This window comes from Rhinolophus sinicus, linkage group LG05 (genome assembly GCF_036562045.2).
Source record: "Rhinolophus sinicus isolate RSC01 linkage group LG05, ASM3656204v1, whole genome shotgun sequence".
NCBI classification, from domain to species: domain Eukaryota; kingdom Metazoa; phylum Chordata; class Mammalia; order Chiroptera; family Rhinolophidae; genus Rhinolophus; species Rhinolophus sinicus.
In genome coordinates this window covers 68,045,963-68,072,516 of record NC_133755.1, presented here as the reverse complement: position 1 = coordinate 68,072,516, position 26,554 = coordinate 68,045,963, and the positions used below count along the sequence as shown (strand labels likewise).

Sequence of the window (26,554 nt, the reverse complement as noted above, 5' to 3'; positions counted from 1 at the left end):
TTATTTCAAAAACAACAAAGCTATAGATCTCATGTACTGATTTTGTCCAGTTTGAACATATCCTTAACCTGCTCCTTAAAACCTTCCCACAAACAATCAGATAAATGACAAGCAATCTTCAAAAAGAAAAAAAGCCCTTCCAAATCCTCAAGATAAACAATTCTTAAAATTGTTCAAGTCGGAGAAGACACATGAAGAGATCTTTACATGTATTGCAAATAAATGCCTCCCTCTCAGACCGCGTCAGTTTCCTCCACAGCCCCCACCCCCTCCTGCCACCTGACCCCAGGTAAGATGTGAGTTCTCCGTTGGCTTTGTTTCTCATAATCAAGTAGAGCAGTGAAGTGGGCTCAGTGCAGCCTAGAGCACATTCACTGAGGGCTGCCAGGGGCTGCCAGCTGGGAGGACAGCACGCACACATTCACAGTCCCACACCTGCTGTTCTCTCGCCTCTGAGCCTGAGGACTGAGGAGGAGCCTGGTAACTGCCTCTCAATTTCACCTAAGGAACAGGCTCAAAAGTCAGGAGGAGTCTGTGATTCTTTCCCAAGAATAAGCATTCACACCTTTTCTGCTCCTGCCTGACACGAAACTGAGTAGAAGTCAGAAACCATGCAGAATGCTGCTCTCATCCACAGAACCCTCTCCCACCACCCCTGCTAATGCAGCTGGAACCAGAAACAGCAGTTGCAAATTCTATCTCATGCCAGCCAGCTCCCCAGTCCCGCCCTGCACCCCAGTCCCACCCTGGACAATGCCTACAACTTCACAAGGAGTGTTGAGAGGCCCTGGATGTGGGGGTCTGCAAGGGCGTTTCCCAGGGTGCCAGCTGCATGCCGGCCTAGAGCTGTATTATGCCCCAGGCTATAGCACAGAGATCACGGCATGAAAACAGCACAGAAGAAATATTACTGAGAGGCCAATATGGTAAATGGCTGATTGAGTTTGTATTTGTTCTGAAAGACTCACCATCTGGTTTTCATTTCACCTGAACACATGGGTTTGGCATAATTATTTGTTAAAGTCCCGGAAATGCACATTTCCAACACTGCCTGATTTTTCAGGCAAGGAAATACCTTCTGTATACAATTCAACGAAAGTGGAATACAAAAGTATCTATTACACACAATTATGTGTGTATTTTATAGCTCTGCTCACAGAGAGATGATTGAAAGGAAATACACCAAAGCACCAACAATGGTTATTATATAAGGTGGTGGAAGTATCAAGATGTACCTTTTTTTCCTATATTTTACACTTTTTTTTTTTTAACAGTGACTTTGTATAATCAGAGCTAGGCTTACATGAAGAGGACCTCTACGGAGAAGACAGACCTCATTTGACGTCAACCTGAGGTGGGAAAAGCAGCAGGATGGGGCCACCGCGGCCAAGTCTGCCAGGCCGCCCAGGCTGAAGTGAGGAAAGAACCTCAACTCTCAGGACTTGCAGCAAATGCTTCATAAAACTCCCAGAGCTTCCCTTTAGAATGGCACCCACAAGTCTGCCAGCAAACAAGGCAGGAAGTGTGTTAACAAACGTCGGAGAACACAGGCTCTGGGCACCCCACTGCCCAGGGTAGCACCACCAGGCACAGCCGGCGACTGGCGGCTAGAGGGGGGGCCAGAGAGCACCTCAGAAATAACTGGACTTTTGAATTCAGATGACAGTAGGCTAGAATTTGCTGCTCCTTCACCACGCTACAAAATAATCTTGAAAATAATGTTTACCTGGAAAGCAGCCAATTGCCCACTGAGTGGCACACGAGACAGGACCACTACAGCACAACACAACACGTCACACAGTCTGTTACCGGACTCTTGGCCAGCAGACCAAGCAATGGTACTACTTCATTATAAAACCTCCACATCCTCTTTGGCAGAGAAAAGAGAGCAGTCCCCTCGAGAAATGTCACATCTTCAAACATCTGCACAAAGCTCTACCCGTTGTCGTGTGGTCCAGAGACAACGACGTGTTCTAATTCTTACTAATGTGGACACTGAAGACGAGCATATTATCGGAGACCAACGGGAGAAGAGGGCAGCCAAAGAGACCTCCTGAGATTACGCAGCTGTACACCTGAGATCAGTTCTGCCATCACCTCCCAGATTTGGGGAGATTATGGCTTGATTTAACGATACCCCCACATTGCCAAGGCTGCTGCTTAACTCTCTCTAGAATCTGTGATATATGATAGTAAACCTTATTCATAATTAAGCAAGTTAGAAGCAATAATGAGAACGTAAAGTAAAATTTCTGATGAAAATACAGTTGACCTTTGAACAACGTGGGAGTAGGGGCGCTGACCCCTGCGCAGTTGAAAATCCACGTATAACTTTTAACTCCCCAAACACTTTACTACTAATCACCTACTGTTGACTGGAAGATTTACACACATCATGCATATACATACACATATAATACACATCGTATATTGTATGTATTACTGTATATACTGTATTCTTACTATAAAGCTAGAGAGAAGAAACATTAAGAAAATCATAACAGAAAATACATTTACAGTATCTATTGAAAAAAAATCCATGTATAAATGGATCTGTGCAGTTCCAGAACCCATGCTGTTCAAGAGCCAACTATAATTTAAAATAGGATGGATTTAGTTCATTATAATCTATGCCTATTTATAAAAATTAAATATGGATTCACGCATATATATTTATATATACATGCACACACAGAGGCACTTATTTTTTGTCTGAGTTAAGTTCTCCTCTTTCCCATCTAAAGCCACACAGTAAATCCTCATGTGACCATTTCAAGAACTATTTTTTGCTACTAAATTTTGCCAACAATCTGCTCAACATCCTAGCAGATGTTTCTGTTTTCAAACCTCTGGGAACTTGGCTGGATCTGTTTTCTTTCCCCATGTTAAAAATAAAAGAAATGGCCCAAATGTGGCCTAAGACCCTAGAGAAGCCTTTCCCCACCCTGTACCCCTCAACCTCCCCATTCATGTGACCTCCAGGATCTCTTCTCAGATCTCTTCTTTTCCATTAGAGAAGATGTTTCCAATTATGGTCCATTATGTTGCCAAGGATGACATCACTTAGGGGTAGGGGGTGTGTGTGTGTGTGTGTGTGTGTGTGTGTGTGTGTGTGTGTGTGTGTGTGTGAAGAAAATGCTACTGATTGTTAGTTACTTGGGGACCATCTGCAACAATTTAAGTCAACTGTCGTGCTGGACATTATGAACCCACAATGTCACAGGAGGGCAATTTGTTGAAGATCGACTCTCCCAAGAGAACAACACTCTTACACTGGGGGTCACAGAGACAGAGGGATGCTTGTCTTTCATCTGACAAGTTCTTTAAACACATCTGTGACCCAACCTTACCTCAGTAACATCCATGACTTTGATGGCTGCCAGCTGACCTGTTTTAACATGTCGACCCTGAAAAAACAGAAAAGAAAGATAATTGGCACCACTGTTTTGCACAATCACTAGAACAGAACAACAGTTGAAGTTTAACAAATCACCTCTTCTACACTTTTTCCCAAAAGTGATGATGAAATAGTCCCGTGCTTTCCAGGAGAACAATATGGTTTGCAATACTAATGACCCCCACTTGATAAACAAAACAATTAGAAGAACAAATGAGTTTTGTTCCCTCATTCTTTCCAGGGTTTAATGTACATATCATTACCTCTCAGTCCAAGCATATAGAAGAAATGTTTTCTATACATCAGGTTGACCAGTGGTCAACAGTCACTTTTCCCTAGTGAACTTCCCAGTACCCAGTACCTGACTGTACAAGAGCTAATACTGACAGTATTCTTTGAAGCTTTCTTGTAGTTCCAATGTAGGAAGGTTGGAGAATAATTATCCAGACTAAAGGGAGTGTGCAAAGAGATGGGGGGCACAAAGAGGGAAAGGAAAGGGGGAGAGCTTTTTTACAGCTATGTTAGAATTCCTGACCTAGAACACTTATACTACTAGGTATTTCAAACAAATGTGCTGCCATTCTCCCCTCCCCTGGATAAGGACTATTGGATCTATTTACTGTTAGTCTTATCCTCTGCCCACTCTTGGTCATTTCCCAGGTGAGGAACAAAGAGCTACCCAGCTATCCTGAGCACGATCTACTCAAGGACTTTGTGAAAAATAGTCCTCCTGCAACAAATGTAAAACAGAAAGAATGTCTCCATGTTTTCCAAGAGCGTCTCTCTCTTGTGGTCTCATGATGGAGCGTTATGAACTTTAGAACTTGAAACCTGAGGAAAGCTCTCCCTTCTGGAAAGTTTATGTGGGAACTCAAGTTACAACTCGGACAAAACAACTCTGAAAATGACACTGTATTACAATTATGTCTCTCTATGTGGTCATGGTGGGATGGAGTCCAGCAACGGCCCAGCAGTCCACAAGCAGGAACCGTGCAACAACTTCACATACAGGAAAGCAGGACAAATACAATCCACAGGCCAGGAACCTCATTCCCGCTGTCACCCACCTACAGGCACCACCACCGCCACCATCCTCAACACGAACTATCTTCCTCATCTGTGACAGGCTGCGCGTGGCTGTGGGCACCAGCCCCCCATCCCCACATGTGCAGCCCAGATGGTCTACGTTCTGCTTCTGAGGCAGGGCGACCCCACGGTGGGCTGCGTAACCGGGAACTCTGCCTTCCTGCCCTTTCAGCCACCGACCCAGCTGTCACTCCATGGGCATGTTTTCCAGCCTCAACAGGCCTGAACTGCCACCTCTGAGTACCCCGTTATCACACTTCCATCATCCCTGCAGAGCCCCGAGAACAGTCTGGCACCATTTCTGCATTCACAGTTGGGTAACCCATGATCCTGAAAGGAAATGCCCGGTCTGTATGCTACCATACAGCACACTGAATGAGGCGGCGGCCATCTGACGTCCACAGAAGCTCCATCTGAGAGACGCACAGAGTGGAACACAACTCTGCGTCAGGAAAGCAGCAATTTATGAATGTGATATGGGCTCCCGTATTTTGGATCTTACTGCCATTGTTTGCTACCTGTCTGTCCAAGTTTCAACATCTTTTGATAGTGTTCCCCTCTGAATCGCTCATTTAAAATCTCCACCTGCTTGTGTTATAGGCTCTGTAATCTCAGCCTTTTTATATAGCCTTGTAACCACAGCTCTGTGCTACGCATCAGTATGTGGGACACTGAGTTCTCTCTCCTTCACGCCCTGGGCATGGGCACGATCCTGCAGCTATTACAGCTACAGGACAGCCGTCCCAAGCTTGGGCGACGCACCGAGACCGTATCCACACATCATCCCTCCACGCGGTTGCTGAGACCTGGGCCCATCGCCGCTGGGTGTGCCTCAGGCTCCTGTCCGTCACAGAGGGGAAGGGAAGAGTGGCACCTACCTCACTGGTTTATTGTTAAGAAAATCTGAGGAGCAAAGACGGCACACAGTCAAGTGCAACCCTGGTAATAAATTCCGACTGGACCTTGGTTCTCTCAACTCACAGAAAATGAATTGTTAGCACAGTATCAAGGAACCCCCAGGACTACCTGTGACTGGCAACACATCATGAAGCCAAAACATGACCTCCTTGAATCCAAGAAGAACAGAACTTAACAAGATGAAGCATTAAGTGGTCCTCTGGTACTTTCCATGTAAGAGACACAAAGATCATGTCTGTTGCACCCAGTCAGCCCTCAAATCTGGAAACATACTTGTTACTCTTCATGCAGCGGGATTCCTCTCAAATCACTAAAGCAGATTTGTCGCTGACAGAAACGAGGGATGAGAGAAAATGTCACAAGAGTTTTGGAAATGTGTCAGGTGACATGTGGGCGAGGTGAGGGTCTTCTTAGCATCTGATATGGTAACACTTAAGGTCCTTCAGGTCAAGAAAATCCACTGGTCTATGGAAAACTCTCTCCAGGTGTTTCTATAACAGCGGCATCTTCCTTTCTTCCCTCTATCCCTGAACTCAAGACTGCAAGTGTATCCTTAGGACTTAGTAGTTTGACGGTGGCACAAACGCTGAGAGCTCTGAATTCATTCTCAGAACACTAGTTTTATATAGAACATCAGTTTTATACAGAACACTGGTTTCCCTGACTGAGGGATTACAGAATTAGGACTAACAACTACTCAATTATCTTTGTCAGACAACAGACCCTGCAAAGGCCTCCGTCTTCATGAACACATACCAGGTCTTCCAAAATTAGGTTCATTTTAAATGGAAATTTAAATCGCTAAGCTGTCCAACAATTCTGTCAATAAGAAACAAGACAATGCACTAGAAGAAATGAATCTGTGATTCAGGCGGCCTGGGCTCTCGTCCTTTGCTACCACCCCACTGCTGTATTTCCTTGGCAAAGTTGGTTATCGTCTACGAGCTTCCGAAGATCACTGTGGGACCCAATGAGTGAAGCTCCTTTCTAGAATAAGGCAGGCTATAGTAAGTGCACAGATACGTAAAGCCCTGGCCACCATACCTGGTGGACACAGAGAATCTTCCTCTATGCACTCCCTCCAGAGGCCCATGCCGATTTCATGACCCTTTCTCACTAATTCAGCTTGCAGCTATCTCAAACCTCGTCAATTTAGGCCCATTTCTCGAAATATTCAAAAGGCAAGACCAGTATGTGGGAAGGCAGTGGGATGCTTAAGTAATGCACTTCTCTATAAGTAAGAAAGAAAAGAAAGAAGGAAGAAAGGGAGGGAGGGAGGGAGGGAGGGAGGGAGGGAGGGAGGGAGGAAGGAAGGAAGGAAGGAAGGAAGGAAGGAAGGAAGGAAGGAAGGAAGGAAGGACTGTAAATTTGAAAAAGAATAATCTATCTGCTGAGATGGGCCACCATTGTGTAAAGGAACCAAAATGGCCAGTAAAATAGCCTGAGGACAAAAACTAATACTAGGACTGAATGTACATGTAATCCTGTGCTGAGGGGGTTACGTAAAGAGTCTTCTGAAATGATAAAAATGTGTCTGTGATTTACTCAACACTACCCAAGAGAATATACCATGACTGCCCTTCTCAGGGTGGGCTATGAGTTTAAGTCTGCAAAAGCCAGGTGCCCACCCACGAGGGAGGCCACCCACGGCCCCTTGGCATGGCTTTAGCTTCTAAACAAATGGCTCTCCTTCACACTGCCTCAGTAGTATGTGAAAATACACACAATCAGAGCCAACTGCATTGCGCTGGGGGCTTCAGGACACAGGAACACACATTATTCCCTGAAGTTTGCGGCTACAATGCACTGTATCATCCCATGTTGACCGCCATCCCATCTCTTACAGGCTGCTTCATTAGTCTGCTCAACACAGATGAATAGCATGACCCCTTTCCTTCCCCTGCCTCTGGATCCAGCATCCTGTCACTGCGACTCCCGGTGTGTGCATGGCGAGATCAGGAACTTAATATTAAGAGGATCCTTCTTTCCATGGCATCATCTATTCTTAAAATACACCGGTACATGACTTGGTCAGGATTAAACATACATACCTAACATCCATGTGTGAACTTGACTCTCCTGTCCTATTGTCTACATTTCTTGGACATGGTGTCCCATCCAGGGTTATAAAATGCCAGGAGGCAGAGACTGAAGGCCCACGCTTGCTTTATTGATGAGGCACCATGAAAAACATTAATGCACTTATGAGACATCTGATGGTGAAAAGCCCCCCAATACTATTAACAGCTATTTTCCCAATAGATCCTGAAAACTCCTATGAGGACAACAAATCAGGTCATTATCCTATTCTGCAGATGAAGAGCTCTGATTGAATTTTATTACTACGTTATCTGCCCAGGGTAGAAGGCAGCAGGATCCCCTTTCCACAATGATTATGTAAAATGCAAGAAGAGATGGACTCCGATTTCTATCATCTTGTCAAATTCCTGCAGTTGAAGTCTTTTGTTTTTAAAGAAACAGCTTGAACTATTTCCCCTCAATTCTCTCAAAGGGTTAGCAAACACAGCAAGATTTAGAATTAAAATTGTTACTGCAATCCATACTACTTCACGCATTTCTATTGGCGCACACTAACCAGAACGTCCCCTTCAGCAGAGCAACCTTCGTGGCACTTGGTTCATTTTTAGTCTTTAAATGAGAAAAACGCATGTTTCCCTTTGAAAAGCAAAACTCAAACTATTCTTGGCAGACATCCAAGCCAAGGAAAATGCCCTAATTTTTAACTCTCCTTCATGATTCTTCTAACAGTCAAAATTGCCAACTTGCATTTGCAAATATGCATTACACATGTTCCAAGAAAGAAAGCAAGGGGGAAAAACACACACCACATGGTTATAAAATGCAGGGCACTGTGGCAGCCTGTCTGCCTCTAATGAAGTCTGTCCCCAACCCACAGAGGGGAGCCTAGCAGAAGGAACAGTAGTCAAAGAATGCTTTTCAAGTCCCAAGAGAAAAGATGGCAATGCTCCTATCTTCCTAAACTTTCTACTGTCACCAAGTACTAGGTAACTAACTCATGTTGCATAATGTAGACCCCAATAGCTCCATTAAAATACCTGTGATGAGTAAGTATGCTCACTGAGAGGCAACTTCTGGTGGTGTCATCCATAAGAGGAAACTTAGAGGGGATGCAAATGAATCAGGAAGTGAAAGAGCCTTTAACTAGTCCTCTTACCCCATGGGGTGGTCATGCCCCTGTTCAACACCAATTAGCCCATCAAAGAGTCTCCCACTCCTGCTCCACCTTCCCTCACGCACCCTAGTTCTCACATGGCACCACCTCAGACCGCAACAAGGAACTGCACTGCAGTCTGGCACCTTTTCTGCCCCAACCACTTTCTACTTGAACATCACCTTTCTTCACAGAATCGTAAAGCTTTTGTAATCATTCTGGGTGAGAGCATGGACAGAATATTAGAGAAGGAAATTCCATTAAGTTTGTGATACTATGTAAGGTATGAGGTGTGATCAAGAAGTACAGTGAATGTTTAAATTTTTAAAAATTTATTTCAGTAAAAGACACATTGCCATTAATCCCCCTCGAAACACTCCCCCTCACTTCAAACACATTTATTCCATCATTCTTGCCGCTTTCTGAAGCAGTTCTGGAAGTCCTCTTTCGTGAGTGTCTTTAGTTGTGCTGTCATGGCTGCCTCGACCTGAATCATTGTGACTTTGGGGAAGAGCCAGAAGTCGCACGTGTCAGATCCAGTGAATGAGGTGGATGAGGACACACCATGGTTTTATTTGACAAAAACTGTCATACCAGAAGTGATGTGTGACACAGAGCTTTTCCATTGTGATCAAAGAATACGGTGAACGCTGCTGCATCCATCAGAAAGGCAGGGGTCTTCAATACAGGAAGCGGCACGTTGACTCTTAGTAACAGTGTGTGACAAGTTTCAACTTGTTCAGTGCAGTGAGTCAGGTGTGAGCTACAGTTGAGAGTTGTGTTTTAAAATGTGCCATAAATCATCCTCCATCATGACAACGCTCCCTGTCACACATCACTTCTGGTACAGCAATTTCTGTCAAATAAAAACAATACAGTGTGTCCTCCTCCACCTTATTCACAGGGTCTGGCACCGCCCAACTTCTGGCTCTTCCCCAAAGTCGAAATGATTCAGGACATCGAGGCAGCCACGACAGCGCAACTAAAGACACTCACGAAAGAGGACTTCCAGAACTGCTTCATAAAGTGGCAAGAACGATGGGATAAGTGTAGTTGAAGCGAGGGGGAGTGTTTTGAGGGGTATTAATGACAATGTGTCTTTTGCTATAAATTTTTTTTTTATTTAAACATTCACCGTAGTTCTTGATCATACCTCCTAAGTAAGCAAACACAATTTAGGATTAACAAATATGTTCTTTCCTCAACAACCCAGAGACATATGTGCACACTTACAGCCTGAACTTCAGCAAGCATGGCCCTGCGACACCTGGAAAACATTCCAGTCCCAGAGACAGGGCTGTGAGAACAGGACACAAGACACCACTCTTGGGACATTTCGTGAACAAGGCACTTTGTATGCATTCCCATTTATTGCTCACACAACCCAACATATGTGTCGTTATCCTCATTTTATAGATGGAGAAACTGAAATGCTAACAGTGTTAACTAGCTCAAGATTCACACCGGGACTGTTCCCTAGAGCAGGGTGTGGACTTTAAAATAGAAATGACCTCAAATGTCCTATTTAACCAATTCACATGGGGACTGCCAAGTATACTATTCTACAACATAAATATTTTACGTGAGTGATATAATAGGACATGGAAACACAGTAACAAATAATAAAAACTTATTTTCAAACCCTTGGCCTTTACTCTCCTATGATAAATCAGGCAAAGTCCATGAAAGAACATCCCAAAGGAGTTCTCAGGACGTCTAAAGGCAAGTGCAAACACATTCAAACCCCTCATCCCCGGCTTTCTAAAACTGATAATGGGTTTGGTTTGTTCCTTCCTTTATCTCAACATAAATTTTCTTTCAACAAATACTGGACATCAGAATGCTTTTTCTTTCTGCTGAGTTTACTATGAAACAAAAACTTGAAAATAACTGCCTGAAACTGCTTAACAGCAAAGCCTACCCATGCAGATCTCAGCAAGCTGAAGGCTGACAACAGGACACACCCCACACCGCCAAAGGGATAAAGTACCACATCTGCCTTCAAGGAGCTTCTAATTTAGAGGGCCATACAAAAAAGTCCACAAGAAGGAACATAACATGGTGACAGAGAAACATGTACTCTGTGGCAGAAACACTCCGGGAACGGGACAGTGTGGGACGAAGTGTCTGCTCTGACGGGAAGCGAACATCACATGGGACAGAGACACAGACCCACCACGGGCTGCAGCAAGGCCGCAAGGACTGCCCTAGTGGCCTTGAAGGTCATCAAAGGACAGACGAGGAGCCCTTGAGACGTGAGCTGCACGCAAACCTTAAATCCCAGAAAGGGACATGTCTGCAGCTGTGCACAGGCCAGGACTATACGCTGTGTCAAAGCTGCATCACCTCTCCAGACATGTCGAGACGAAAGGAGCGTGTCATATACTGCACCTGGTCAAGAGGATGCCGGCCTCCCACTAAGTGGGAAGAGGGCCTTCCACCATCACGTGACCGTGCACCTGTGGCAGAAGGCATGACGCCCTGCCTGCTCCTCATTCCATCCCACTTGGAAGCTTTGCTCCTTGAGCTCAATGATTTTAGTGGTGTTTTGTTGCTTTGAAGATGTAATATTTTGGATATAAAGCTTTACTGTGGGAGGGAGAGGTGTCAAGTTTTTCTATTAAGGAAGGCAAGTTCAGTTTCCCACTTTCACTTGTGAGGTGCACACTTCCAGGCCCCACACTAGACCCAAGCATGAGAATTCTGTACGTGGGTATAGGAATCCATGACTTTTCATCTAATCTCTAGTGATTTGTATACATTCTGAAGTATGCATTCACTTCTCCAAGCTTGTCTGAAAAAGCCCAAATTCAAGTTCTCACATCCTTTTTGGACCATACAGTATTTATTACAATAATATATGCATGCACTCAATGCCTTAGGTGGGGTGTATGAAGGTTAGACTTGTAACAAGTCAATTCTAATAAACCTCAATTATACTTACCATAAAGTCATAGAACTTATGTTCTGAAATGTTCAACAGCTCAAAGGATAAGCCAGCCGAGTTCAACAAAATAGCTGACCAATGAGAACAACCCAGAGCGCTAGAAGGACACAAGTCTAGTGGCCAAGCCACACCTGGCCTGCCAACTCTCTCCCAAGGGTGTCTTACGCACATCATCACACTTTGACTTAAAAATTCCGCCTGAGGAAGGGGGATGAACAAGCAGAGCACAGGGAATGTTTAGGGCATTCTGGACGATGACACTCTGTACGAAACAACAAGGATGGATACATTTCATTATACATTTTCACAGTCATAGAATGTACAACACCAACAGTGAACCCCAATATAAACTATGACCTGTGAGTGACCATGACGTGTGCATTCAGGGTCATCAGTTGGAACAAACGTACACCTCTGGTGGCGAAGCCGGTAACGGGGAGGTTACGCATGTGGGAGCTGGGGTCTATGGGAAACCTCTGTGCCGTCCTCTCAATTTGGTGCCAAAGTCTGTGTGCCCGAGGCTTCAAAAGGCCAAAATGCAGAACTTCAGAGTTTGGAGTAAGGAAAGGTTTTAATGATCAAGGTGCCAATCGAGAAGATGGGAGGCCTAATGGCGCCTCACATCCATCTTGTTCGCTGGACCTGACCAAGGGTTTTTAAGGGGCTGGGGGACAGGTGTGCGCAAGTGCTGGTGGGCACGTTTTCACGGGAGGACCTTGGACCTTGGCCATTTGTGGTAACAGGCCGTCCACAACGGAACCTTGGCTTCTGAAAGGGTTCCAGTGTCCAAGTTCCTTGCGCTTATGTCCTGGTCCTTCGGTTGGAGGGGGAACCTGAGGTTCCGGGTGCAGCTGGAGGTCAAAGTTCTCTCCCCTGCACATGCTTCAGTGCCTGTCTTGTGTATGGGTCTGTTTGCTCTGAAAAGAAACTCAGTACCTCGTTAGCTGGTTCCGTGTTCACAGATTTTGCTGTGACTCCTAAAACTGCTCTAAACAATAGTCTTTAAAAAAACTTTTTAAAATTCCAACCCACTCCCCCTTAGATTTCCTTATTTTTTAAGAGCAAATACAGAAACTCCACGACCATGAGCTCTCCATGGATGAGCTCAGCGCTGGGCAATCCACTGACCACTCTTTCTAAGGTTCTACATCCATCCACGCCAAAAATCAAAGACCAGCTTAACTGGTTCTGCACTGTGAACCCCAAAACCACATGTCCCATTTGTCAGGGCTCTTTTCCAGGAAGTACCTGCGAAAATCCAAAATTCAACCAAAGGGGGGAGGCATACTACCCAGCCAGCACTCCATGAGCAAACTTGGATAAGGAGCCACACGGTTAACCTGGGAGAAAGACTTCAAGGAACACCCATCCCAGCCCTGTAAACACCTCCTTCCAGCAGCAGGAACAGAGCAACACGGCCCCACGGACACCTGCTTTTCTCGTCGCGCTCCTCCAAGGCCCAAACCAAGTGTGTGGTGAGCAGGTGCACATGTTTGTACATTTTACCCTTGTAACTATGATTTCTTATTATAATTAACATCTGTTTATCTCCCTCTACCTCCCTTCCGTGATCAGGGCTGTGGGTGAGCAGGAAGACAAAGAAAGCACCGGAATATATAAGTGTTATAAGATCAGTCAAGACATGTGATTTAATGAGACAGTGCTTCTATTCCCCGAAGTTTAAAATTAAAGGCTTCAACATAGAATTATGCCTTTCTTAGGTCAGAGCTACCTTATCTGGAACAACATTCCATTTAAGGAAAATTATGTCTCAATAGCAGAAAATGTGTACACGTAACTTCTACTAAGAATGAAACAGTCAGAATTGCATGGTTAAGACTTCAACTACCAAGTGCCCACCGTCTAATAAGTGAGACACTTTGCATAAGTGAGTTAGCAGACAGCTGAAAGTAAACTAATTTATGCCCCACATCCTTTTTCTTTAAGAGCCCAATGTGGATGGAAATCTTTCTAAACCCTGAAATCTTGAGTACATTAGAGATGCTTTTCTTAATGGCTCAGGGAAATCATTATGAACATCAATTACTATCCTGTCCTAACAATTAAGTGACAGCCTCAGGGAACATTACGTCAGGCAGTAATATTCTGACTCCTACAAAGAAAGAGCCCACTCATGGGGCCGCATGCGTGTTCTGTCATTTTCATCTGTGTTCTAGAAAAGATCGGGAGGTGGAGGGGGTGGGGGGACTGGCCAGACAGCAAGGTAAGCCCATTAGGTGAGCAGCATCACTGTAGCAAGAATCACCTTTATGTTGGGAAGTGGAGACAACTTGTATGAACACAGAAATGAAAGGGTGCAAGGGAAGAATTACTGCCATGAGTTTATGAGTAATTCCTTCAAGTGGGGCACGGGGCAGAAGGATTTGGATGGGCAGTGGGGCAAGTGGGCAGAAAGGGCAGCTGCTTTTTAAAGACACCTGGTGTAGCTGCAAGAAAAAGGGACAGCTCCCTGCAGTGTGACACACATGTGAGCCAGTGTCTGGACTAGAGTATTCAAGCGAGAGGAATTATGTTTTAAGAGTGAAACTGGCAAATTAAAAAGCAACAGTGGTAAAGAGTCCAAAAACTACAACCGTGGACAAAAGAATAGCATATCCATTCTTGCATTAATAGTAAAAGAAAAGGCACTGACTGGCAAGTCTTCATATCAAACTATCTAAAACAATGGAGATGTCAGATTCTATCACTAACATTTAAAATACATTTGCAGCTGCTTTTTCCTCTACTCACTCTGAGAAACCCTAACTTCAGGTTCAGTAATTTTAGTTTAAAACAACAAAAGGATATTTAATAGCACAAACAATCCAAATCCTTTAGCACAGGCAAACAGGTATAAAGCCCTTCTTCTACCTGAGTCACTATGAGACAAGGCATACCACATTCACCAGCTAAGGTAATTAGTCAAGCTGGTCATGTTAGACCTGAAATTGAATCAATATGACGGTCCAGATACATTAAAATACTAAACTCCTGAAGATAAGTTAATTCACATTGGATGAAAGATAACTGACCAATGGAGACACACACGCAACCCATAAAACACATTCCCCACTTAAGGGCTCTCACAACAAGAGCTACACATAAAATACAGTTTCATATTTGCTGACTGAAGCTACTCAAAATAGTGAGTTCACCTTTCTCTATGCTTCTAGACTGTCAATATTTTTAGGATTCAAATTTATTAATATTTTTAAAGGAGCAAAATAAGAAACTATTTCTCCATTAGTTCCTTTATTTCACATGTTAAAATATTTAAAAACTGCATAGTGATGCCCACAGCAAGCCCTGGAGTCAGGAGCCTGGGCTGGAAGCCCACGTCCACCACACGGGAGGGCAACCACCGGCCAGTGACTCAGCCTGGCGGGCCGTCCTTTTCTTCCTCTGTGAAATGGTAATAAAAACAACCCCCCTCGGCAACAGGTCCCATTAACTATGAGATATAAGCAGGCCTCAGTCTAGCAGACAGCACCATGATTGGGGGGGGGGAGCAAGAGAATGGGATGGGCCTGAGGCATCAGTGTCAGACGGGCTTTGAGAGCGGAAGGGCGTCTTCTGAGGTCAAGCCTTCCCAAGTTCAAAACGACCATGGGTCACTAGGAGTCTCCCTCCAGAGTGAGATATCTTCATGGTGGGAAAAGGATGCACCTAGTTCTACAATCACAAAATAATACATGTCTGTTCATTCAGATGTCAGGCAAAATGTATAACCAGAATTTTTCTCCAGAACCCATGCAAATTATAGCACTCATAACTTCTATTAGAAATTGACATATTTTCTTACTCACTTAAAACCAAGTCATATGCTACATTTCGTTATTTTACTTATTCCAAGATTAATGATCCCCGTTTACCGGTAAATATAATTCTCAGTCTGAGCTCCTCTCTGGCCTCCCCTTGGCAACAGCAGGGTGACCACCATCCCCTAATCCGAAGCAAGGAGTCCTGTCTTTATTTCTTACATTAACCTTTGAGTTTCTCACCTGAGGCGTTAGGAAAAGAATCAGGTAAGGGCGCTGGGCCTCATGACCGAGCAGCTGGGGAACCCAGTGTTACAGCACAACGTAACCAACAGGGGCTAAAGTACATGCCCCACTGTGAGGCCAGAGCAGACACACAGTGGACCCGAGGGTCCCATGACTCCACACGACGGTTGGAGGTCACCAATCATACCCAGAACAGGGAATTTTCATAAAAAGCTTGTTTACTGTAATGGCTAACCATTCACCTGGAACAACAGATGTAACAGAATTCTGTGGGGGCCCTTCTTCTTCTCCCATCACTAATCCCCTCCCCCACCAAGAAGTTTTCCTACATTTCTCCTTTGTGACTTCACAGTGCACTCAATTTTTAGAATTATACCCAGGGTGTACTTTCAATATTAAAATATCACTTCAAGCATCACGAAAGCACTCAAACTGAGAAAAAGGTGCAAGTTCCAGACACAAACCCAAAGGTAAGAGATTAAGTGATACAAAGGGTTCTGGTTCCATTCCCGGCTCCTGACCCACCCACAGTCCCTTCCTACATCACCAGCCCAACCTTCAATTAAGGTTTGCAAATTGTTCCTTACTTTTTCTCAGCACTTCAAGACGTTGACTCTAAAATAACACTGCCCATGAACCTGGATATATTTACAGTATTTATATAAAGTCAAACCGTAAGCAGCTTTCTGTCTCCGTGAACGATTTCTAAATACAAGTAGAATCTGGTTTCTGAACCTAAACTACTACTGCAGTGTCCTCGGCAGTGGCACAGTTTAGAGGCATAATTCCTCCCTGGAATGTGGCCTCTGGGGTTAGTACCACCAGTCCTCACCTAATGTCATGGATAAATCCTGTGCCTGTGACCACTTATAACGAAACCAATTTTCCCACAGGTTAATTGATATACTCAAGAGTTAAGTTCCTCTGGCATCTCATCCACATTATAAAGAAACGATGTCATTTGCGGACCTGCAGTATTTGTTTTGCTTCCAGTTTTCAAAGTCTGTATACAACCCTGTATTTGCGTGTGCTGAATATTCAAAAGCTATTTCATTCATTATTCATAATCCTCCTACTCCTCCTATTTTAAAAAAAGGTAAAAGAGAAAACCCACCTTTAGAGTGTCCCTCTGAGGCCCCACTTGATAGTATTTCTTACCAGAATGATGCATTCAAGCCATCAACTCAAGTTTTCAAAATCAAAACATCCTCATGCAAACTCATACTAAGACCAGCAAAACTGAACTTGGTCAAATGAAAAACGGATCGTTGATGTCTTATAAGTTATTTCCACAGAAAATAGAGAGAGCTTTTGCCTCAGTATCTGAAAACAAAAATTCTCCCTTCAAAGCATCTTTTGTTAAAAATTATGATCTACTACAAAAAACTGTATTATAGAAACAGATGAGTTTTCCTCAGTGTTATGTCCCATTTCTTTTTTTGAGTTCCACGCGCCCATTATAGCTTTCTAAGAATAAGAACCATAATGAAAGACTCTGTGAATAAGTAAATAAAAGAACAGTGTTATAACTTCACCGAGGTCTAAATAAACCTAGAGGGGCCAATTGCCAGTGTTCTGACCACCGCCCGACACTCCTAAGACAACGCCGTGCGGTGATCACATTACAGAACTAAATGAATGGGCAAAGTGCAGTGGTGATGAGATGGATGCTTCCGTTTTTCTGTGCCCTCCTTTCTTCCCCTTTCCTGCCCAGAAACCTCCTTCCCACCCTGCAAAGGAAAGAATGATAAAGAAGCACCTACTGCGTGCTCCTTCTTTTAACAAATAGTTTCGTATTTATCTTTGTGCCTGGCACATACTAAACAAACACTTTAACACATAATACAGGAAGTCCTCGCCACAACCTCACAAAAAAGAAAATCATCCCTATTTTACAGAAGGAAGTGGCAGTTCCGTGAGACTAGGCAACTAGCCCAATGTCACACAGGAAGTAGTAAGAGCGAGAGATGGAATCCTAACTCAGGGATCCGCATGTCTCCTTACAGGCCACAGCGATGTAAAGCTAACAATCTGTGTTCCAGAATCTACGCCCATCCCCCTCAGTAACTGACAACAGTGGGCGGGTGGAAGTCAGGATGTAAACGCCGGTGAGGAAGAAGCATCAGGGGTTGGGTGTATCCCTTCATACATGTCCCCTTCCCTGCCTGGCGCCTTGGGCAGAGGGACACTTCCACTGGGCTGTTTTACGAAAGGCCTCTCAACTCCTCCTAACCCTACCTCCACTTTTCAGTCTACCCCACTGGTCCCACAGCCTCCAGTGTTGCAACCAAGGCACCCTGAGAAAACTGACAGTTGCCAAGTAATCACCCCAAAGCCCTGCTGCTACCCCCACAGATACCTCCTATCCGTGCCCGCAGAACCCCTGAGAACGTTACTGAGGTCTGGGCAAAGCCTGGGGCTGTCAGTATGAAAGGGCAAGACTCAGAAAATGACACCAGGGAGAAAGAACGAAGATTTCAAAATTGCTTGGGGGAAGCAGAAGCCCCACAAATTAAAGATAAGGGAATGTGACATGCACAAATCTACACTAGTGCTTAACTGGCTCTGGCTTTCAACATGCTTAACTCGGGACAGCAGGAGAAATGCCCAGGGCCCCTTTCTTCTCAGGGATACAGAGCTTGCCTGTGGTTCAGCCCAAACCCACCTGCTCCCATTCATCAGCCCCCTGATGGGACAACGTCTGTCAATGAACTTGCTGTTCCAGAGAAGACACTCTCTTCAACCATAGCCATGGGCCTCCAAAATTACCCTACGGAGCCATAGGTAGAAGGAGAGGACTGAATGGAAACCCTTCAAGCCACAAATACACCAAAATTTGCTTTCCTAAGATAAACCCATGATATTAAAAGCAAAGATAAACTCTAATTATATGAGTCAACTGTTCACTCTGCCACAAGCAGGTTTATGACCTTCAATGAGTCACTTAACTTCTCCGATGTGTGGCCACCTCATTGTAAAATGTCCATGGCTCTGAGGTCTGCTGCCCAGGCCAGCGTCTTGCTTTACCAGGCACTGGTCTACACACCAGGATACGCCAGTGAAATAGATGAGGTCTGTGCTCAGTCTAAGAGGGGGACACACGCAGTCCACAGGTGAATGAATACACTTGCTGCTGTCGTGACTACACACTGATGGGTACAAGGAGGGGGGAAAAAGCTACGTGGGAAAACCTAGCAGAGCGAAGAGGAGAGGGAGGGCCAGGAAGGGGAGTTGCTATTTTATGCTGGGTGGCCAGGGTGGCCTCTCTGATACCCTGTCATTTGGGCAGAGAGCAGAAGGAGGTGATGAATGACGCGTCCTGCAGGGCCTTGGGAGCCAGAATTAACCCACACAGAAACCGCACAGGCCCCACCTGCCAGGGCAGCATGAAGGTGGTTCCAGCCACGCTTCAACAATGGAACCTGCTCCTCCACTCCCTCAGGTCGACAGCAGACACAGCGGCCCAAGGATGTCTCACTGCAGCCCTCTCTGTAAACAGGCCGGCCCGGCGCCCAGCGCAGTGAGAGCAGGAGCCTTCGGACAAGCCAGGCCACACTCCACAATGATGCTTCCTCCTTATAGAGGGAGGGCTGCGGGAGGCCAATCCAGAGGCTCTGGCAAAAAAAAGCTTCTAGATTCCTCCATCTACCACCTGACCGCACGGCTCTCTTCAGCAGAACTCCTCCTCAAGGTTAAGGCCTAAGGCCACAATTGGTACAGCCTGGCTAGGATTCTCCAACCAAGCACTGAAAGCAGCCTCCCTTTTCTCTATAAGGACAATAGTCAGAGGGAAAACAAATGGTTTTAACTGACAAATAAATCCCTAAATTTATGTGCACATCACTACATATTAACATTTGGTATGTGGCTCCTTGGGTTGCGAGGTTACAAAATTCAATTACTGAGTTGTAACAAAAGCCTCTTAACAGAGCCATATTAAAAATAGCCTCTGTGTGTTGTCTTGTTATGACTGCACTTCTACTATTTCAGGTCACCCTGGCATCTTATTAAGGCAACTCTAGCAAGTACTACGTACGGCCAGAAACCACGCTCTAGGTACAAATAGCGGGGCTCTTCTCCCTATAATTCACTAAACTAGGCATCACATTTCCTACAGTGTGTGTGGAGAGGTCGGGGGGAAGGGGACGTTGTTTTTTGTCTTTTTTTTTTCACTGAACACTCCAAAAATTAAGAGGCTGTAAAATTTCTAAAACCCAGATTTTTAGCTTCTCTTGAAAAATCGACTTGTTAAAAGCTGGGTCCCTAGACCCAAGGAAACAATGTCTAAAGCTGAGCTGAGCAAAGGCTGCCCAGGTGGGCTGGGAGGAGCTCTCCGGCCCTCGCCACTCAGAATATTCACCTATGTAGGTATCGACAGAGGCCAAGGTCCTTGATCAGAGGTGGCCGCAGTGGCTCTTCACCCCTAGCTGACAATCAGTCACCAGGAGAGGTTTGTATTGTTGTTGCCGGGTGTTTTTCGTTTTGTTGGTAATTATACGTGCTTGGCCTCACCCAGATCTATTGATCAAAATCCCTAGGAGTAGGGCTGGGTGTCCATATTTTGCAACCTCCCCTAAATAATTCAGAGTAACTGTAATTGTAGCCCCCTGAGGAAGAATGTCACAAAGACTCCCGTATGTACCTCCAAAACTCATGTTCCCAATAATAACTGAAAAGTGCCCGTAAACGTCATCTCCCTGGAGCCCATCATAGTAAGTTAAGCATCGCGCTGGAGCTAATAAATGCACACTGTTATCTCCCAGACATGTAAACAAGCAGGTGTGGCCCCTCCAGCGTGGGAGAAACCCAAGTAGCACATGCCACGTAACCCTCCAACAAAAATACCGACTGGTAAACGGCCAAAGATGGGGCCTGCATCCTTCCCCCCTCTCTGGGTGACCATATTAATTTATCATCCAAACAGGACACTTGAGAATGAACGAGGCACTAATAAGAGGTATGCCAAGACAGCAGGTGTCAGCCAGGGCTGCCTTGGGCAAACAGAAGGTACGGTCACCCGCCCTTCACCGCGCTTCAAGAATTTTTAAGGGGGGAAAAAAAAACACCCAGATGGCGAATCACTAATTATTAGATTTGAAGCCAGAGGCAGGAGAAGCAACACCCCAGCGACTAGCGCAGGGTCGGCACACAGCAAGTGCTCGGTAAGTGGTGTTTCAATGAATAATGAGGACGCCAATGAAGACCGGGCTATGAGTGGCAGACGCTAGTGTGGCGGATCTATTCAGTGATTTGTAAACACAATTTCTGCACACAACCTCAAAGAGGAGGTACAACCTTCAAATCTCTCAGGCAGTCTCCTGAGAGGCTTCCTGGCACGTCCACCAGAGCCGTCCCCAGCACCAACAGAGCATCCGAGAATAAACTTGGTGAGATACAAAATCTTCACAGGAAATACAATCAAATGGAGGAGGAGGAAGCCAAATACAACCCAAATGCTGACGCCCTTCTGGGGTGCAGAGTTCTCCTCCCCGTCCCCCACCCCATCCCGCCTCTGGGGTGGACAGTTAGGGCTTTTCCTTTTCCAGGTCTGAGTACAGGCCAGTTGCCCCCAGGAACTTACCCTCCTGAATGAAATATAACTGACAAGGGCCCTGCAAAACCACTCAACAATATGCAGAAAGCTTAAGGGGTTAAGACCGGTGTAGGAAGTCGAAAATACAACTGCAAAACCCATGAATGCCTACAACCATCATCCAGACCTTTAAAAAAAAAAAAGGAGGAGGAAGCCCTCGTTCGTGAGAGCAATAAGCAATGAGCATCAGAGCACTAAGTGTGACCCAGTGAGCAACGAGACCCGAGGGCACTCGCAGCACCACTGACGGGGACGGCCTGCAGCCTGCGCACCTTGCCCCACACCTGGACCCGCCACATCTCCCACCCCACCCGGGTCCTCGCAAAAAGCCAAGGACAGGAAGAATGCAAGTCTCCTCAGCGCCCACACACAGTCCTCAAACTATGACCTGCAAGCGATAGCAGGAGGGGGTCTGGAGGTGATGGAACTCTTCTGGATTCTGGCTGTGGTTACCTGAATCTACACATGCGTTAACATTCAGACTTGTACGCCAAAAAAAAAAACAGAAGTAGTGTACTTTATGACCATCTTTAAATAGTGAAGGGAAGCAGAAATGACTCAAAACTCAGGACACCTCTAGGCCCTTCAGACTCTTTCCTGTTTGCTCAGTGAGGGGCCCCTCAGACAGACCGGCACATCCGCTCAGGGAGTTTGCTGTGTTGGCACTGTCTTCGCTCCCTCCCCCTCACTTTTCCTGTTCTTAAGACACTGTCAAGCAACAAAGTTACAATTCAGAGTCTCTAGTAGGGACACGTATAACTCCTACCCGGGTGCCACAGTCAAACCACCTAAAGCCCATTAGGGACAGAGAGGCACAGGAAAGGGGTCTCGAGTCCCGCAGCATTTACAAAGCACCACCCACAGCAAGGTGGGCTCACTGTCCGAAAACCCAGTGCAAAGAAACTGAACTTGCCAACCCAAATAAAGCAAAGCAGAGTAAGTAACATGAATCGGTGGGCATCGTTCCCAGCGTCTGGAGCTCGGTCCCCTCACTGGCACAAAACCTCAAAGTGCAGGCACAGACAGTGAGGATGTGTGTGAAAAGTCCCGATAAAGACACGTTAGTTATCATGATGGCACAGGCAGCTCTTTACGTTACATGACTGATGAGCCACTTGGCAACATGAACGCTGCCAGGACTTCATTCACTAACTTTTGCTTTCTGCACTGCTGCTCCCATCCAGCGCTGAAAGGGAAGCACACGATTATTCCAAACACGGGATAACTGAGAAAACTCAGCAGCAACATTTCTGTCTCATCCTTTCTTGGATGATGACACACAAAATCATCTCGTCCGGATCTTTGGAAAAGGGGTCATAACAGTCCTGAATTTAACATGAACAAAATTCAGGGGGAGACAAATATTTCTACAGCGATGTTTCTTCTCAATCAGTACCTGTGTTGCTAAAGCAGGCATTTAGAGCAAAGAATTTTTTGCAACATTCACTCAAGTTCAAGTTTGAAGAAGTCTTATTGGGTGCTTTTTTTTTTTTTGTCATGTGTGTAAACTACAACTTCAGATACAGGGTCTGTTTAAAATGAGGAACGCCTGACTGTAAGCCCTGGGGAGACAATTTGCCCTCTCAGGGAATTAAAAACAAGGAATTTGTTTCTGAACAATTTTCAAGTGGCTGACACGCCGAATACAAATCTGTGGGCCTCTTCGTCAGCCCTCCCCGTCAGGGGCCGCACCCAAGTAGAGGCCAAGAGCAAAACTGTCTACCTGGGCATTGTCCTTTCAACACACACTCAGCCCACAGAATTGGGAGCCCTGGCAGAGCCACCGCACAGCACATGGACAGCGGGAGTTGCCTGCAGCCTGGCCTGACCTGCTGAGGCTTGAGAGGCCCACAGAGAAGCCGTGCTGACCCACCGGGGACCTCAGTGTCAGGACCACCAGCAATTAGATTTCCAAACCATCAATCACTAGGCATGAAGCTATTGTGTTTCACTCTCAGGCCTCCAGTAAATTATGTAGGATTCTGCTTCTATTTAAGGAATGACAGTGAGCGGGGTCAGTCGGGCGTCTTCTCATTACAGTGTCCAATTCTTCAAACGATGGCATCCATCCTGGAGCACTGAGGGAATCACGTGACTGAGGGACCACAGGACAACTCAACGAGTCGTCCGCCTTCTGCACAGTCTCCACGCAGTTCCAAAGACAGTGGTGGGAACAGAATTCAACCAAGGTGAAGGGCTAGGACTGATGCGAGGTGGAAAAATGCACCCCCTTCTTTTCAACAGGCACCTGAAACTTAGTGGAGAGAGACTGAGCAGCTGGCTCAGAGGAAAACAGGAGAGGAGAATGGGCTTCCACAACTGGACAGGACAAAAGAGAGGGGCCTGCGTGCTTACAGAAGACCTGGGCCTAAGTGTAAGTGATACAGCAAAAGGGGTGCAACTTATGAAAATGGCCACAGCATCTTCCCATCTCACCGCATATCCTCGTGATCTGGAAAAAGTTCTCCCCACCAAGTTAACCATGACTCCAGGAAGGGGCAAGAAGGTATCAGCACGTCCTCCATAGGGTGGGGGTCGGGGATGCCACACACCTATCTACGCAATCCACGTCCATCTTGAATGCAGCCACAATTTGCTGCCACCTGGTAACAGCTGTCAGCTCCGACCTAATTATCCACTGGGACAAGTCTGGGTCCTGTGGCTGGCTGGCTGCCATTCAAGACAGCAGCGGCAATTCTAAGAATCCCAGGTCAGACTTTGTAGTCCAATCCATGGAGATTAGGCAAGGAGAAGACTGAGGACACGAAGACCGGCCCTCGATGTGAGAAACGAGGCCGGACAGGAGATGAGCTATTACTAGTCACATTACATCTAAATTTGCATTACCAGAGTTTTACAGTGTAATACTTTTATACCATAAAAATTAGAAGGAACAATATAATGCTTTGCGAAATTCAAACCTAAGACATATTTTGAGATGGCCAATTTTGAGGGTTCCACTTACGTGTATGTCAACATCTTGTTATTAGGAAATAAACTACCGGCAACTTTCTAATGTTCAGAACTTATTTGTGGAAGGAGAACAAGTGATACGATCACGTTCAATCAACAGTCATTAAGATGTGAATGAAGCTGGTGATCTTCCTAGTGTTTGTTTATGAAACACAATTTTGCTTATGACAAATTATTAGGTTGGTGCAAAAGTAGTTGTGGCTTTCCCAATTGTTTTAACCTCTTAAACCGCAATTACTTTTGCACCGACCTGATGATAAAAGCCAGAACACCTTACCTCACTGATACCCATCAACCGTCAGTCGTCAGTCATCCCTACCTCCTTCCCGACGTTCCTTCACATGGACAATGCCCAACAAATGGCTCAAAATCATGACTCAAAATCTCGTATTTCTTGATGAGCATCACAATTCCAAAAACTTATTAATATAGAAACATATTAGAACTTAGTTCATTTCTAACATAAAGGAGAAGCATCTACCACAAAAATCTTAAATGATTTTTCCACCCTACACTATTGTATTTCCATTAACTAATCCTTATTTCTTCTCAAAAGTCTATGTACCATGAGCGCCTATCTTTCCCTCCACTGAAGAATAAACTCCTGAGTCTGCAGGTCCCAGGAGCAGGGGCCTTACCTAGCTGACTTTTCACCAGTACAACTCCAGTACACAGCTGCCTCTCAGTAAACGTTTGTTAAACAGATCTGGAATTCACTCTACATTTTCTTTAAATGATAACAAGAACAAAAGAGACTTTAATCAAGCACTTAATTTCCCCATTTTAAAAAAAAAGAAGCCATGTCACATAACACTACTTAAAATTCGGTGAATTATAGTTATTTCCAAGAAGCCACATATCAAACGTAAGCAGGAAATATTGGCAAAAACAAAAAGCCAAGATTTCTTTTCATCTAAAATTACAAAATGAGCACCTAATAAATAAAACCCTAGACCTTCACAGAGTCTTGTCCTTTCAGCTTTGTAACCACATACCCCTGTGGTTATAAATTTGAAGGGTTTGAACAGCCTCCTATCAATTGCGGCCATTGACATTCTGGGCCTATTGAGAACTGGCGTCTTTTCACCACAGAGCAAATGAAAGGCACTGACTTCTGCCTTCTGCTGAAAAGGAGGAGGAGCAGCCCTGCAAGGCCAGAAGAGGGTGTCTTCTTAAGACACTTAACTGAGTAGCTCCTAAAACCCTTAGCTTTAGGTTGCCAAAGAAGCAGCAAGGCCAGCGATGTTGGCTGCAAACACCCGTTGCCGTGGACCGTGTCTATCTGCTCCCCTAGCCCCAGTCCCACCCGCCCCCCACTAACAGGAAAAAGACACAAGCTGTGCCAGTTACTGTTGGAGCAGTGGGCGAGAGAGGACGTACAGCATTATCTCAAGCTGTGCCCAGAAAAAAGTGGATTGTGTGCGTTGTACAGACACGCACGTTAAGGAAAATCTAGCCAACTCAGAAAGGTCAGTACTGTAACCAAAAACAAACAATACCTAAGCCAAAACCGGAACACTGAGGACCGCACTGCGGGTGTCAGAACTGAACGAAGCACTTTCTTGCTCCTTGAGAGGTTAACGCTATCTTTTCTAACCTGACTGCATGCTTTGGTGAAGCAGTCACTACTATTCACAGAAAAGCAGCAGGTATTAAATGGAGGAGTAAGGTCTCTCTCTCTCTCCAGCCCACTGGTCAATTACAGGGTAAAGAGATCAAAATCTTACTGGAAAAGGACAAAGTGTACCCCCAAGGATGTGGAAATGCAAAGAGAAAGTCGCTTCCGTGCCCCCAACTCATTATGATGGTAAAATATTACTATGATTATGATGCAAAATACTCATATACTTAAGAGAAGCTGCTTAAGTAATTGCAGTAATAAGCCAGTGTAAAGAGGAAACATATGAATAAGTAACAATTAAGGGAAAAGATAAAGAAAATCCGCGTTTCAATTAGCTACTCCAGAAAAGTCTGAAACTCCATCTTTTATTGGAACAACAGTACCACTTTATAGTAAGCCATCCAATCCAAAAGGCAGTTTTATTTGTGGGAAAGAAAAGAGAAAAAAAATAATAGGTCTGAGTACAAGCAACAGAATATTACAGCTCGTTCTAACCGGGTTATTAGCAAGCCAAGCTGTCACAGCAATTATTAAAGCAAATTTCCTGCCTAATTAAAGGCGAAGACAACCCGCCATACACCTCGTGTACGATGCCACTGAGAAGGGACCATTTCTGTCTGGGAGGCCAGCAGCCCAAGAATTCTGCCCAGTAAGGACTCTGGTTTGGATAAAAACAGAAGCAAAAGCATCTCGAAAGGTGAGACGTTTGTTCACACCAAATGCTTAGTACTAGAGTACTTTCCTAAGGTCTGAGAGTTGAAGGTCAAAGCCACTCTGCAGGTAACAGGTCCAACCAGAAGCAAGCTGCCACAAGGAAACGGT

The 26,554-nt window shown here is 45.2% G+C and overlaps 1 protein-coding gene across 49 annotated transcripts in view; it reads right to left on the bottom strand.

Annotated features, from left to right (window-relative positions):
- Positions 1–26,554, bottom strand: part of MAP4K4 (mitogen-activated protein kinase kinase kinase kinase 4) — a 188,672-nt gene that overhangs the window by 98,286 nt on the left and 63,832 nt on the right. For all 49 annotated transcript variants that reach the window (XM_074332411.1, XM_074332400.1, XM_074332401.1 and 46 more), the window contains exon 3: positions 3,351–3,407. In XM_074332411.1, the coding sequence (XP_074188512.1) occupies positions 3,351–3,407 (57 nt within the window). The remainder of the gene's footprint in view (positions 1–3,350; positions 3,408–26,554) is intronic.